This window comes from Chiloscyllium punctatum, chromosome 22 (genome assembly GCF_047496795.1).
Source record: "Chiloscyllium punctatum isolate Juve2018m chromosome 22, sChiPun1.3, whole genome shotgun sequence".
In the NCBI taxonomy this organism is placed as follows: Eukaryota; Metazoa; Chordata; class Chondrichthyes; order Orectolobiformes; family Hemiscylliidae; genus Chiloscyllium; species Chiloscyllium punctatum.
The window spans coordinates 37,946,258-37,960,850 of NC_092760.1; the positions used below are offsets into that span (position 1 = coordinate 37,946,258).

The 14,593-nt window shown below is 39.9% G+C and overlaps 1 protein-coding gene across 1 annotated transcript in view; it reads left to right on the top strand.

The window, feature by feature from the left end:
* Positions 1-14,593, top strand: part of ptprja (protein tyrosine phosphatase receptor type Ja) — a 213,651-nt gene that overhangs the window by 37,613 nt on the left and 161,445 nt on the right. The window contains exons 2-3 of the mRNA XM_072592047.1: positions 7,294-7,312; positions 13,485-13,751. Of these exons, the coding sequence (XP_072448148.1) occupies positions 7,294-7,312; positions 13,485-13,751 (286 nt within the window). The remainder of the gene's footprint in view (positions 1-7,293; positions 7,313-13,484; positions 13,752-14,593) is intronic.

A 14,593-nucleotide genomic window follows, 5' to 3' on the forward strand; every position in this document is an offset into this window, starting at 1 on the left:
TTTCTATCAAAGGTTAGGGCCTCCAATATTCTGTTCACTATAATGCATTAAATTGTCATTCTGGACTTTGTGCTCCAGTCTGCAAAAGGGCTTGCACCCGCCATCTTCAGATTTTGAGGCAAGGATGCTACCCTTGGGCTAAAGCTGACTCCCTGCAATAACTTAATCCGAGAGCTCAGTAAAGTGGCTATAAACAGCAAAGAGAGGGAAAGTAAAAGTAAGAGGGGGTGCAAAACACTAATCAGTGTGTACTCTTCCTGATACAGGGGAAACCAAATAAAGCTAGGGTGAATCCTTGCCAAATAACTGCAAGGATAATCACCCTGAGATCAATCCTTTTGACTTCACTTTCAAATTTTACACTGGCTTTTCCCCCTTAGATTTGATACAAACACTATCTCCCTTTGTTAGGACTTCGGCAGCTTTCTAGTATGAATATTGAAAATGCTGTCGTTTTTACATTCCCACTCCATTTACATTTTGTCAATCTGGATTTATTTTTATTCCCTTATCTTTCTGATCTGTTTTCACAGTTTGGTCAACAGATTTCTATTTTTAACAAAATTTGCTAAAGCTGTAAACCTCAAGAGTATTTCTTCCTTTAAGATTAGTATTTGGCACATTTGTCGAATGACCTTAACTTTCATCTCTACTTCTGTTTTACTTGCCTTTGGTGTAAAGAGGCTTGCATGTCGTCTTCTGTCGGTGCTTGGATCTGAAATGTTACTGTGCCCTTTCTGTCTAAGTGCTTGATTTGAATGCCTAGCACTTTGCTTTATTGAGGCCTTCCGGTATTTGCAATTATTTTCTTTTATGTAAAGAATATGAATGCCATTTAGCAGCCCTTCTATCTCATGACAAAGACAACTTTTTATGTTTAAACACTTTGCATCTCTGGTTTCAAAAGGAAATTGGATAAGTACTTGAGGGTAGTAAACCTTCAGGACTACTCAATAGAGCAGGGGCATGGGACTTACTGGTTTGCTTTACATAACGGGGAGGGGGAAATGTGATTTGCAGAATTTCTCCAGAAAGCTGGCAAGCCCATATTAGTCTTTCATCTCTCTGTCTTTTTGTTGGAGTGTATATATTCTCTCTCTCTCTCTCTCTCTCTCTTTCACGCGCGCTCTCTGTTACTTTGAACTGAATTGGCTTTATTGTCACATGTACTCAAATGAGTACAGTGAAAAGTTTACAAGTCTCCACTTATAGTGCCATCTTAGGTACCAAAGTACAAATTCTTAGGGGAAAATATTAGAAAAATTTTTAAAAATCCAATAGCTTAGACAAATAGAGAAGTAAGAGTTCAAAATAATAGTCCTTACAGCCCAGATCGGGCTGGACTTCACCTTGAGGCCGGGAGTCCAAGTCCGTGCTGGCTTTCATCCCAGATATAACTGATGTAACTGAAGGATGGGAGGTGAAAAGAGAAATGAGGAAGGGGAAAAAAGAAAAGAAACAGATGGAGTGGATGAGCTCTGGCTCAGGAGTCCTATGGCACCGCCATCCTGAATGGACTTTGTTCAAACCCTTTTTATCTGCAGTAATTTGTTAATTTCTTTTTCTCACTTGACATGCTTTCCTCCTTCATTTCCACCCCCCCCCCCCCCCCCCCCCCAACCATGTGACTGCTGTCTTGAGCTGAAGAATGGGTGAATCGGCTACTTAGCTGCCAGTATTTGTCTAAGTGATCCTTGACATATTGTTGGACTAGAAATTTGACTGGAGGATATTAGGTTAGCAAAAGAAAGGAAACCATTCAAATGTCTAACCATCTGAATTTTTTGTAATTGCTTTTGCATCAATGCCTTTTAAAATCTAACCGTATGATAAGGATTGCAAGGCATTTCCCAAAACATTTCTGTTTGCATGAAGTCTAATGACAAGAAGTGATGGGCTGCTGCATATGAAATATGCCTTTTTTAAAACCTCTGCTACCCGCCTCTAAGCTTTGTCTCACAATTTGAATATAATGATTATTTAACGGTGACTAAAGTAGAAACTTGTATAGGTGCTGATCTTTTAAATGCTACCAAAGAGAAACATTCAACTGAAACAGTTTGCAACTTGGCTTGAGAGGGAATGAAAGTTGACCTTTTATTTTTGTTGTAACATTTCTGTCTGCATATAAAATGTTTCAGTTACTGTTTCACTGAGGTTACTAGAAGCCTTTGTTAATCATTTGCTAATTAGAATGATGACTATAATGTTACGATCTTAGCACAGACCATTAAGCGAAAGAAACCAAAATACCTTGAATTTGTTTAAAAGATTCCACTGTTTGAAAGAAGTGAATTTACAACAAAAACGTCAAATAAAGCAAATGCTACTAAATAAACACTTTTTAGCAATGAATTATACTTGATATTGTCAAATACTTTAGGCTAAATCTTGAACTAAGGTATGTGACTAAGGTAAGGAACTGGGGTGTGTGGCTTTTCAAAAGGTGCAGGCAGGAAGGAAAAAGTGGGAGGATAATTGTTGATATGGGATGAAATAAGTACTATGGCAAGAAATGATCTTTGATCCGAAGTTATAAAATCTATATGGGTGAAAGTATAAAAAAGATAAGTTGACACTAGGCAGGCTGGTCTGTAGACCCCTAACAAAAGCTAGGTAAAAACAATGACTGCAGATGCTGGAAACCAGATTCTGGATTCGTGGTGCTGGAAGAGCACAGCAGTTCAGGCAGCATCCGAGGAGCAGTAAAATCGACGTTTCGGGCAAAAGCCCTTCATCAGGAATACAGGCAGAGAGCCTGAAGGGTGGAGGGATAAATGAGAGGAGGGTGGAGGTGGGGAGAAAGTAGCATAGAGTACAATGGGTGAAGAGCTTCAGGGCAGAGCAAATGTGGATGCTGCCTGAACTGCTGTGCTCTTCCAGCACCACGAATCCAGAATCTGGTTTCCAGCATCTGCAGTCATTGTTTTTACCTAGTTGATTTTAACCCTACTGCGAATCCTCTTGCAAGGATGCCTGCCTTGAAGAAGTTTTCCTCCTCTCTCTACAAGAATCTCAGGGAGTCCTTCTCCCACTGCAACTCCCAGGTCATTTCCTCTGCTCTGAAGCTCTTCAACCATGTACTCTATGCTACTTTCTCCCCACCCCCACCCTCCTCTTACTTATCTCTCCACCCTTCAGGCTCTCTGCCTGTATTCCTGACGAAGGGCTTTTGCCCGAAACGTCGATTTTACTGCTCCTTGGATGCTGCCTGAACTGCTGTGCTCTTCCAGCACCACTAATCCCTAACAAAAGCTATTCAGTCAGACTTAGAATAAATCAGGAGATCATGAGGGCATCTAAAAAGGCAATAGGTTAATAATGATGACTTTTATCATCATGTAGATTTGGCTAATCAAATCGGCAGAGATAGACATCAGGAAAAATATGTATTTGAGATAGTTTCCTATAATAATGCTGGAGAATGGAAACCGAAAATGATGGATTTCAGTTTCGTCTAGCACTTTCTGTTTTTGTTCCGGTTACAATATGTTGTGGGTTCAACCAAGTATCAAGGTATTTTGGATCTGGTGAGATGTGAAGAGGCAGGTTGAGTAACTGATGTTAGAGTGAAAGGACCCTTTGGAAACAGTGATCACAACATGATAGAACTTGGCTTTCAGTTTGAGAGGGAGGAACATTTGTGCTAACAACTGCAGTACGCTTAAGTAACGGTAATTACAAAGGAATGAGTGCTGAGCTAACTGGAGTGGACTGGGAAAGGATTTCAGCAGCCAAGACAATTGACAAATAACTTAAGAAAATACTTCATAGCTCACAGCAGAAATATGTTCCAGTGAGAGGGAATGAGTCTAGGATGGGAATGAACCAACCCTGGTTAACCAGGGAAGATGAGTTTAGCATCAGATTGAAAGAAAAAAATTGTGTGGCAAATATTAGTGATAAGCCAGAAGATTGGAAACATTTTGAAAAGCAACAAAAGACAGCCAGAAAAAAAAGTGAGAAAATAACTTTTGAGCATTAATGTGCAAGTAGTTTCAAGACAGTGAGCAAAGGCTTCTTTTAATATAGAAAAAGGAAGAGAGAGATGCCAGAGAGAACATAGGCCCCTTTGAGAATGAGGCTGGGGAAATAATAAAACAGAACCAGGAAATGGCAGAGGAATTTAGTCTTCACAGTAAAAAAACACAATGTTTCAAAACTACCTTTCGGCAATTTAACAAGACTTGATGGTTATCCACTTTCTTAGGAATGACCCCAAGCTTTTCTATATGCACCTTAGAAGTTTTAGGGATTTCTCAGGACAAGACTGAAAATGGGAAATATCCCTGTCCACTTATATTCCCTCACTCTTCGCAAATTCTCTTTCTGCCTGTTTGACAGTGTTGAAGGAGAAATCTATTTGTATAGGTTTAACAGCTATTTGCTGGCAGAACTCTCAAGTGTTATTTAACCTCACTGTTATTACTGCTTGGCTGATTTTTTTTCAACAATCATTATTATAATGGGGTGGGGTGTAAATCTCAGGTTGTTAAATGGCTTAAAGAGGTAACCGAGCAAATTCTTTGCAAGCAACAGAATTGCTTTTCTAAGGAATTAAGTACCTGAGATACTTAAATACTTTGAATGCCTTTTGAGTACCAGAGGACTCCAGTGCTTATGGAATGTTACATAAGTATTGGTAAGCATCCTTAGAAGAGGAAGCGGAAGCTGAGGTATATGAAGTATCTATTTCCCAATGGGTATGGTACTACACTGCACAGCTTGTTTGGCTTTATTGTCAGTAGTTCATACTAATATTGCTTGTAATGTATCTGCATGTTCATATGAAATAGTGGTTGATGATTCCAGGGCTGAGAGTCAGGGCATGTCATCAGTGTTTTTTTAAAATTTGGTTGTGGTTTATCAGTATTTCTGATGAGGCATTTATTTTTTATTCTTAATTCCTTTCGAAGGTGCAGCTGAGCCACTCCTTTGAAGTGCTGCTGTTCATGTAGTGGATCTAGAAAGGGGGATTCCAGGATTTTGACCAGTGACAGGGAAGGAATGGTAAAAATGTACATGTGAGGATGACCTGAGATTTGGAGATATATTTTCAACGCTCCTGCTCTTTTAGGTGGTTTGAAAGGAGTTGAGTATGATCTTATCAGTGTGCTGCTTAACCAGTCAGTGGCTTTTTCAGAAATAAGTTGTCAACCACAATGATGCACGCGTGATTCCAAATCCACAGCAGTCAACAGACGAAGGAAAGGCAATACTCTGTCTCATGGGCAGCAATGAACTTCAATGGGTTTTTGCAACACTTTAGTAGTTTTAATGAGATCCAGCATTTTGTTCCACCTTTATTCAACTAAAAAAACTGAAATGAGCTTTGAACTTCCACTTACAGAGAATTAGTCTCAACCACTGAATTATTAGTCCAGGAACATTATCATAAAAATACCATTCAATGTAAGTTGATAAGTGTCTTTTTGGATCCCCTGAGTTAATAAAATGTCATTCAGGTGTTTGCATTCACTGGAATAGGCCGATCATTGTATGAGGGATAAGGGAGCTTGAGGACGTACACAAAGTGGTGTGGAAATATTAAGAAAGGCAGGTCTATCACCTCCCAGCCTCCACTGTATTTTGCATGCAGTGGAATGGGGTTGGGTATCCTGTCTGCCCATGTTTTTGTCCTAATCAAAACTCTTAAGTGGTTACTTAAGGGATTCCTATCATATTTTACGAGCAATGGGGGTCCCCATGCTATTGGTGAGAAGTTTAAGCATATTTTGGTGATCTGTCTATATACTTTGGATTGTCCCATCTACTTGATGACTTTAGTATCCACAGAGGGATCTCCTCAGCCCATGGCCCTACACTCCCTTCGATAAAGAGAAGGCCTCCCTCTCTTGGCACCCTCCCTCTCATGGCACCCAACCTCTCCTGCCACCAGGGCTTGTCTGATTGTTTCCGGTACGCCCACTCAGCCTACTTGCTTTTCTGCTCTCTGGCTTTGGGAAACAGGATATCGTCCTTCATGGTGGTGGAGACCATAATCTTTGGCATTGAATTGCCTGGATCAATCCGAACTGTACTGACTTCCAGGGCCAACAAAACTGGACTCTTCAATGTCCCTGCACTGCAGGTGAGACAAGGGAAAGGCTCTCACTCTCACTTTGCTAAAATTCAGTCACTGTCCAAAGAAGCCCGAAAAACAATATGTTCAGCAACCTGCAAAACCAAGAATTCCAAAATTGACTGGTCAACTTTTGACATCAAAGTTATCAGCACCACCTATTAATGGCAACACCCTGTTATCTAGTCTTTGTGAACAATGAAGTGATTGTTCTATACTTTTTCTTTGTTTCAAAAGAAGAGAGACCTATCTTCTCACTGCTGAATTCGATGAGCGTAAGCCTCAACCCATGGTCTTCAGGACACAGGAACTGGTTTCCACAAGAGAGTTTTAATGGTGGGGCATCGTGATAGTTGCCATATATCATGCGCCCCATACTGGAATTACAGAAATGGTAAAATCACGTCCATTGTCCTTTAAACTCTGATGGAGAAAGTGAGGACTGCAGATGCTGGAGATCAGAGCTGAAAATGTGTTGCTGGAAAAGCGCAGCAAGTCAGGCAGCATCCAAGGAGCTGGAGAATCGACGTTTCGGGCATAAGCCCTTCTTCAGGATTCCTGAAGAAGGGGTTATGCCCGAAACGTCTATTCTCCTGCTCCTTGGATGCTGCCTGACCTGCTGCGCTTTTTCAGTAACACATTTTCAGCTTTAAACTCTGATAGCTTGCGATCATTTGAAGGAAAACTTGACATAAATTGCAAATTGAAACTCCCATATTTCAGAAAATACAATCACTTCCAAGTAATTCACCGTGAGATTAAATCAACAAAATGACAGTCATAATGAAGGATTTTTGTACGTACGAATGAATCAATGATTAAAGACATTATTTGCGTAATCCACAGCAATATGGATTGAGGACGTTTACTGAACTGATGTCAGTGACAGTGGCAGTGAAGACAGTAGAATTAACATTGGCACCTAGGGTTAGTCAACAGGAAACAATTGGTGGGGGTTGATGCTTCCAAATGCTAGCGAGAAAATCCAACTGAAGAATGTGTAATTATCAGGTGAGAACAGAATGGTCATCAGCTCTAATGTTAAGTTTACGTTCACAATGAAAATGTTCATTTGGACAAAGTAACAAGGGATTGGCTATCAGTGTCTGTGGAACCATACTCCAGCAAGAGTCAGGATCGTCAGCAGAGGCACGAGAAATTCAAAGTAATCTAACTTGATGTTTTCTCTTTTTTTTTTGTTCCCCATCAAGGGCATCCTCGCCACTGACTGTAAGTATCCTGTTGAATTCTGTAAATAATTGTATTTGTTGTTTATTTGATTAATCTGATATAAATGTCATTGTTCAAAAGAAAATCAGAAGTTAATGAACTTGCCAAAATATTATTCAAATAGAACTAAGAATTGAAAAACCTCCATTAAGAAGGCAATGACCAGGTCCACTTTGTTCCAGTGACAGAATAAGTTCTGATTTGGAGATGCCGGTGTTGGACTTGGGTGTACAAAGTCAAAAATCACACAATACCAGGTTATCGTCCAACAGGTTTACTTGGAAGCACACTAGCTTTCAAAGCGTCGCTCCTTCATCTGAAAGCTAGTGTGCTTCCAAGTAAACCTGTTGGACGATAACCTGGTGTTGTGTGATTTTTAACAGAATAAGTTCAACTGCAATGTTGATGTCTAGGACTTTTACAATATGAGGCTGTTCAGCCCCTTGAGGCTGTTCCACCTTGCAAACAGATGATTGCCAATCTGTGTTTTGCTTCCATTTACCTGACTTGGTTCTATATGCCTTAATGCCTGTAACTAACAAAAATCTATCAATTGGCCTTCCCACAACAGCAGTAAATCTTTGGGCAGAGGATTGAAACACGGTTCAAGAATTGAAGGAGGAGTAAGAGTTGGTCCAGAAGTTTCCACAGGATTGCACGTGATATCCAATGTAGCATTAAAAGGGTGAAGCAATTGGCTAAGAGTCAACAAAATTACTTCTAGAGGATAATGGGTAATTGGCTATTAATCCAAAGGAAGGAAATGGGCAGGGTAGGAACATTAGAAGAAACTAAGTAAATAGTAAGCAGGATGCTGTAACATTTTGGAGTTTTAAACATTGTTTCTTTGTCCTGTTCTGTTTGTTAATTCCTTTCAATTTAAGTATTTCACTATTCATTTAAAATTGAAGTGTTCTTGTGGGTGCATTGGTCATCTGGGTTCAGGTCCCATCTGCTCCAGAGGAATGCAATAATATCTTTGAACAGGTTGATTGAAAAAAAATCCTTTAACATTAGACCCCTTGACTGTAAGCTATGATATTTAACAAACATCTTCGATTGTGCTGTGTTGCAGTCTGAAGAGCTTTTTGTGTCACCTTCAGAAATGAGACATCTAGCACCTGCAAAGGATTTACTGCCACCTGCTGGATGTGCAACGACTTACATTCACAAAATTGTTTTGCATTGTTAGCTGTGTTCAGCACAAATAATATTTGTCAAGGGAACAAATTTGGAGAATTTATGTTTAACTTTTAACTTTTGTTACTGATGTCCCCAGAACATTACTTGGGTTTCTGGATTAATAGTCCAGCGATTATTCCACTTGGCCATCGCCAACCCCATGCATACTTTCTGTATAGCTTGTAAACTGAAGGTAAATGAATTTATGGCAAGAGTGAGCCTCCTGATAGTTGGTATTTTCTGCTCCCAATGGAACAGAGGGAAATTAGATTATGCCAATGTTCTCAATGCCAGCCTTCCACTTTGCACCATCATAAAACCAAACTCATGCAGAACTTGGAACCCGTGTCCTATCTTACACCAATTTCCATTACAATTGTGCAGATTTGCCTGAAGCACAGCAAAGTTTTCAAGTGCCAAATTTTGTTTGAAAATCTTGGGACATTTTATGACATTCAGGACTGTGCCTTAAGCTCTGGGCTTTCTCAGCCTTACCCATATCTGTTTCCTCTCTCCCTCTGCTTTAGTACTGACCATAAACTGGAAAACACTAATATAAAACTAGTTCATTAGGAGAGACTTGCAACTTGAAAGATAATTTTGTACGGCTAAAAATATTCATTACTTTATGCTACTCCTGCAACAGTAAAACTGTTGCATTAATATGATAAAGTGACACCAAGTGATTTTAAGTTAAGAAAAAAACTGACTGACAACAGCCCTCAAATTGGATGAGTTGCAGTTTGTTCCAGACTTGACAGAGCATTGCAGGCAGAAACCTCCAAATCCAGCAAACAGAAAATGTCTCACTTCCTTAACTCTCTAAGATAGCGAAGAAAACGAAACTATTTAAAAAAGTAACCAGAAAGATAAAATCTAATAGAAGACCAAGGTCCATCCCTTTTAACTACTGAATCAAAGAATGGCACTTGTTTAACAGTCAACACCATGTCATCATTGCTAAAACCAAAAGACCTTTGTGTGACCCCTTATTCCACCCTTGCGGACTGGGATTCTGATTATTCAATCTAAAGGACAAATGTATTTACAATAAATAATTATTTTCCCTTTAATAATGAAACATGGTATGAATTGCTTTTGTGCCAAATAGCAGTGGGTCAGGCAATTTAATCATATTTGGAGAGAAATCAGAGTTAATATTTCAGGTCCAGTGACCCTTCCTCAGAACTCACCGGACCCAAAACGTTAACTCTGATTTCTCTCCACAGATGTTGCCAGACCTGCTGAGCTTTTCTAGGAATTTCTGTTTTTGTTTCTGATTTACAGCATCTGGTTTTAATTTAATAATCTTGATGCTTTCAATTGGTTATTTTCACATTTGTGATGCCTTCTGGAATAGGGAGACTCAATTATTTACAGTCGCAGATGTCTACAGCGCCCAGATCAAAAACAACCACCAAAGTATTCTAATCCCATTTGCCAGCACTTGTTTATAGCTTTGGCTCATTTCTCCCAGTTGAGTGGTAATACTGGTCTCTTTAAAACTTACCCCTTTTGTCACCTGAATCGAAAGCTACTGATGTGTATGACCAGTTTTGATTAGATTAGATTAGATTACTTACAGTGTGGAAACAGGCCCTTCGGCCCAACAAGTCCACACCGCCCCGCCGAAGCGCAACCCACGCATACCCCTATCCTAACACTACGGGCAATTTTAGCATGGCCAATTCACCTGATCTGCACATTTTTGGACTGTGGGAGGAAACCGGAGCACCCGGAGGAAACCCACGCAGACACGGAGAGAATGTGCAAACTCCACACAGAGAGTGGCCGGAGGTGGGAATTGAACCCGGGTCTCTGGCGCTGTGAGGCAGCAGTGCTAACCACTGTGCCACCGTGCCACCCACATTGTATGTGATAAATCCCCCTGTGAAGTGGCTTGGAACACTGTATTGCATTTGGTTCTGTATCTTCAGAAGCTGATTGTAAAACAAAACATCAACAATTTACATCAGATATCATCTCAGTTGCATTTCTTAGTTCAGCTGCTGGAAAACTGAGGGAGTATATCTGGGATCTTATGTGAAAAACATGCAATTTCTGCTTAAAATCAAAAGTGGGGGGAGGTATGGTATTACATTGTTATACCATTGTGGATGAATTATGTTATTGTCCCATGTATTTGGGGAAAACACAGTGAACTGGTGTCAGGGCTGCATTCTCCATTATGGGTCCAGCTGAGGCCCAAGGAGTCCCTGGTCTCCACACCATCCAGCTCGCCAACATCATTTGGAGTCCTGGACCCAGGCCCACCACAGGGCCCTGCTCCAGCTGCCGACGAGAGGAAAATGAAAACAAGGAAAGAGAAAGAAGAACACGGCTGACCCGGAGCGGACGGCCTCAGGAGCCCAAACGCTAACTACCATTGCTGGAGCCATGTAATTATATAATTAGGTAGAGAGCCATATGAACATGCAAGATATTTGAGCCACTTCAGGGATGACAAGCACCAAATGACCCCGAAAATAATCCTGGTTTACAAAAGTAAGGTGAATGGGTCGGAGTAATACGTGGATGAACCGCCATCTTTGGTATGTCATGTTTGTTTTTGTTGAAATAAGACTTTAAGAAAACCCAAAACCATGTTTGACAAGAAGGACTGCCAAGTTGCGTTTTTTTTTAAAATACATTTCCTGCCTTGTTATATTTTTCTGTCAGTCGAGCAGAAGATGAAGCTTTATTTAAGTCATTTACTTTTGTTCATGTTAAAGTCCAAAATGGCATTGGATTGTGCTGACAAAACATGTTTCACTGTGTTTTGACAAATACCAGTATTAGTAAAATTATTAATCCACAATGGTATCATCTGTAAGTGTAAAAGTAGCATATTCCACCCCCCCGCCATCAACTTCTGATTTTAAGGAGAAATTTATGGCTTTCATCCAAGATCTGGTACATCATCAATCTCTCAGCAGCTGAACTAACAAATGTGACTGAGATGATATCTGATATAAACTGTTCATGTTTTGTTTTAGAATCAGCCTTTGAAGATACAGAACAAAATTAAGTGTTCTTATCTCCTTATGAGGCAAAATTGATAACTGTAATACCGGAGTTTTTTTTCTCATTGATTTGCATCCTGGACAACCATTAACTACAAAAAATACTCTCCTGTGTCTTAGCTCTGAGCTTCACCAGAGAATGTTCTTTTCATTTGATTAAATTGCACATTTTTTTTGTTTTTGATCTTTCTTTATAAATTCACATCGATAGAATGTTTCTTGTTCATGGATTCAATGTTAGATCAGTCAGCCCTCCTTTCAATAATACATTCTTCTCCGTTTCCTCAAATTTAATTTTGGAAATATTTCCTATAAATAGAAATATATAAACTGCAAATGGCACTGGTATAGTTTGGTATTTGGTCAGCATAGATATAGAGGACCAAGGAACCCTATTTCTATGCTATATGACTCTAATAATTTTGATGATTTCATTACGTGATGAGATAAATTGCTCCATATCCCATCCTTTTAAAATCAGAATTGATAGATGGTTCACTGGTTTACCAATGTCCAATTCCAATCTATCCCCAGCCCTGTCTAACCCCATTGTACTGTCCCAGCATTGCAGCCTCTGGTTCTTCTGAATTCATCTTATTTCCCAACACAACTCTGAAACTAACTCATTCTTCATTCCTTCCAATGATAAATCCCAAGGTAAGACAAAATAAAATCTAATTAAAAATGCCAAAGCACGGCTACTTTGCTTACTGTCTTAAATGATATGAAGTCAATTTGTACTTGAAGGTTGCAGTTGAATGATACATTGCCTCGACCAAAAGTATTGACCCAATTTATTTTTGCAAATGCTGCCTGACCTGATAAGAAGTTCAAGCATTTTTTTGTTAGCTTTTTAGATTTCTAGCAGCTGTAATATTTTAGGTTTGTTTTAGGGTACAGTGAATGTGCTCAGAGTTAAGTGATTGAATTATGTAACTGTGAGGCTAGTCCTAGCCTACATCTCTGAGAGAAAGTTATGCGGTTGCCCAGAAGAAAAATATGTAGGAGACAGAGAAAAGGCTGCAGGCACTGCCTTCATGTTAAACTCCTGTCCAAAATAGAACGATTGAGAACCCTAGCTTCATCACTCTTCAAATGTACTTGGGTACTTGTTAAAATTCAGTCAAGATACAAGAACCTCCATCTACAAAACAACATTAACGTAGGAAACATTGACATAGAAAACATTTCAATCATACGTTTTTGTGCAAAAGAAGGATACAGATCAAAAGTGGAAGTTGGAAGATGCGATCAGATACCTGGGGGATAAAATAAGATTCAAAATGCTCTTAATGGGACAAGGAATGGATAATAAGGTACAATGGTTTAGGAAGAGGATTTCAGAAGAGTAGAAGGTGAAAAAGGAATGCATAATAATTCCAAGCTGGTGGGTGAACTGGCACAACAGGCTCACAATGAAAGGGTGGCTCAGTGGTTAACACTGCTGCCTCACAGCACCAGTATCCCAGGTTCGATTCCAGCCTCGGGTGACTGTGCAATCTCCACACAGACATTCTCCCCGTGTTTGCGTGGGTTTCCTCCAGGTGCTCCGCTTTCTCCCACAGTCAAAATGTGCAGGTCAGGCGAATTGGCCATGCTAAATTGCCCATAGTGTTAGGTGCATTTGTCAGAGGGAAATGGGTCTGGGTGGGTTACTCTTCGGAGGGTCTGTGTGGACTGGTTGGGCCGAAGGGCCTGTTTCCACACCGGAAGGAATCTAATCTAGTAGAATTACATGAATCCTTGGAAGGAATTTATAAATATCTATGAAGATTTGAATTCAACTCCTTTATGGACAGAGACCTGCTGCTGATAGGCAAATGTGACCCAGTGAACAAATGCAGATTGGTTGTAGAGATTTGAATAAGTTGGAGATTGTATAAGGTGGAAATCAGGAGGCTAGCAAGAGGGAAATGGAATACTTTTTTATATTGATTTGCATAACATTTTAATTTTGTTTTAAACAGCTTATCCCAAGCCTGGAGATATCGTGGTGATAAGCGTAACCAATGTTTCCATCTCTCTGGCCTGGGGGAGACCTGCAGACCTGAATGGCACCCAGTATAATTTCAGCATTACCTACAGTTCTTCTGATACAAGTGGAAACAAAACAGCAGTGTCAAACTTCACAACAATAACTGATTTACTTCCTGGAACCAATTACACTATTGCTGTAGTAACCATTATTGTTAATGGCTCAGGAAATGTTCCTGTGGTTAAAAATGTATTTACAAGTAAGTAAAGCACAATGGTCTTGAGTCTCCTTTGGGAGTAATTTCCCAATTATGGTCCGAACACTGCACTGCTTTTGTCTTGTTCAGACTATGGGCAACTCTTCATGCAAATTAATTGAATAAGCCCAAATGCAGTATCTCCCATGTGTCAGTGTTATCGAACACAATGAGTCTGTGACTGAATGAAGGCCAAAGATCCTCCAGGTGCCAAGACAGTTCTAAAATAAGATGAAAACCATTCTATCCAAGTGAGGATGGAAGCTACAAAATAAATAGTGTCTCTCAATGTATTTAAACTGATCAATCTCTGCACCAGTGGGCAGGCTCGACAATGTAATGCTGGATAGGTACAGCAGGTCTGGCGGCATCCAAGGAGTAGGAGAATTAATGTTTCAGGTGAAAGCCCTTCATCAGGAATCCAGTGTGCAGGCATGTGATTTTAAATCACTGCAATTCAGATGATTAATCCTGGATTCATATGACCATAGTTGTCTGTGTGCCTGAGAATCTGAGAATAGAGTGATGTGCATAACTTCCCTGCATCCCAACCAATATGTATAATCAGTCAGTGGAAAGTTGCTTTTCTGAGCTGAGGGTCTGATCAGTTCAGTTCAGATTTCCTACTCTCTCCCAAAGTGCGTGAAAACCTTGCTGATCCATCAGTCAAGTGATTTAACCCACCTAACATCAAGGCCAAAACATTAATGCCTGTAAGTTGAATAGAAAATCCTGGTGAGTATGCTGTGTTGAGGGAAGACTAGCTAGAAATATAAAAACGGATATCAAGAGTTCCTCCAGGCATGTAAAAAGGAAAAATGTACATTCATTGGATGTTGGTCTTC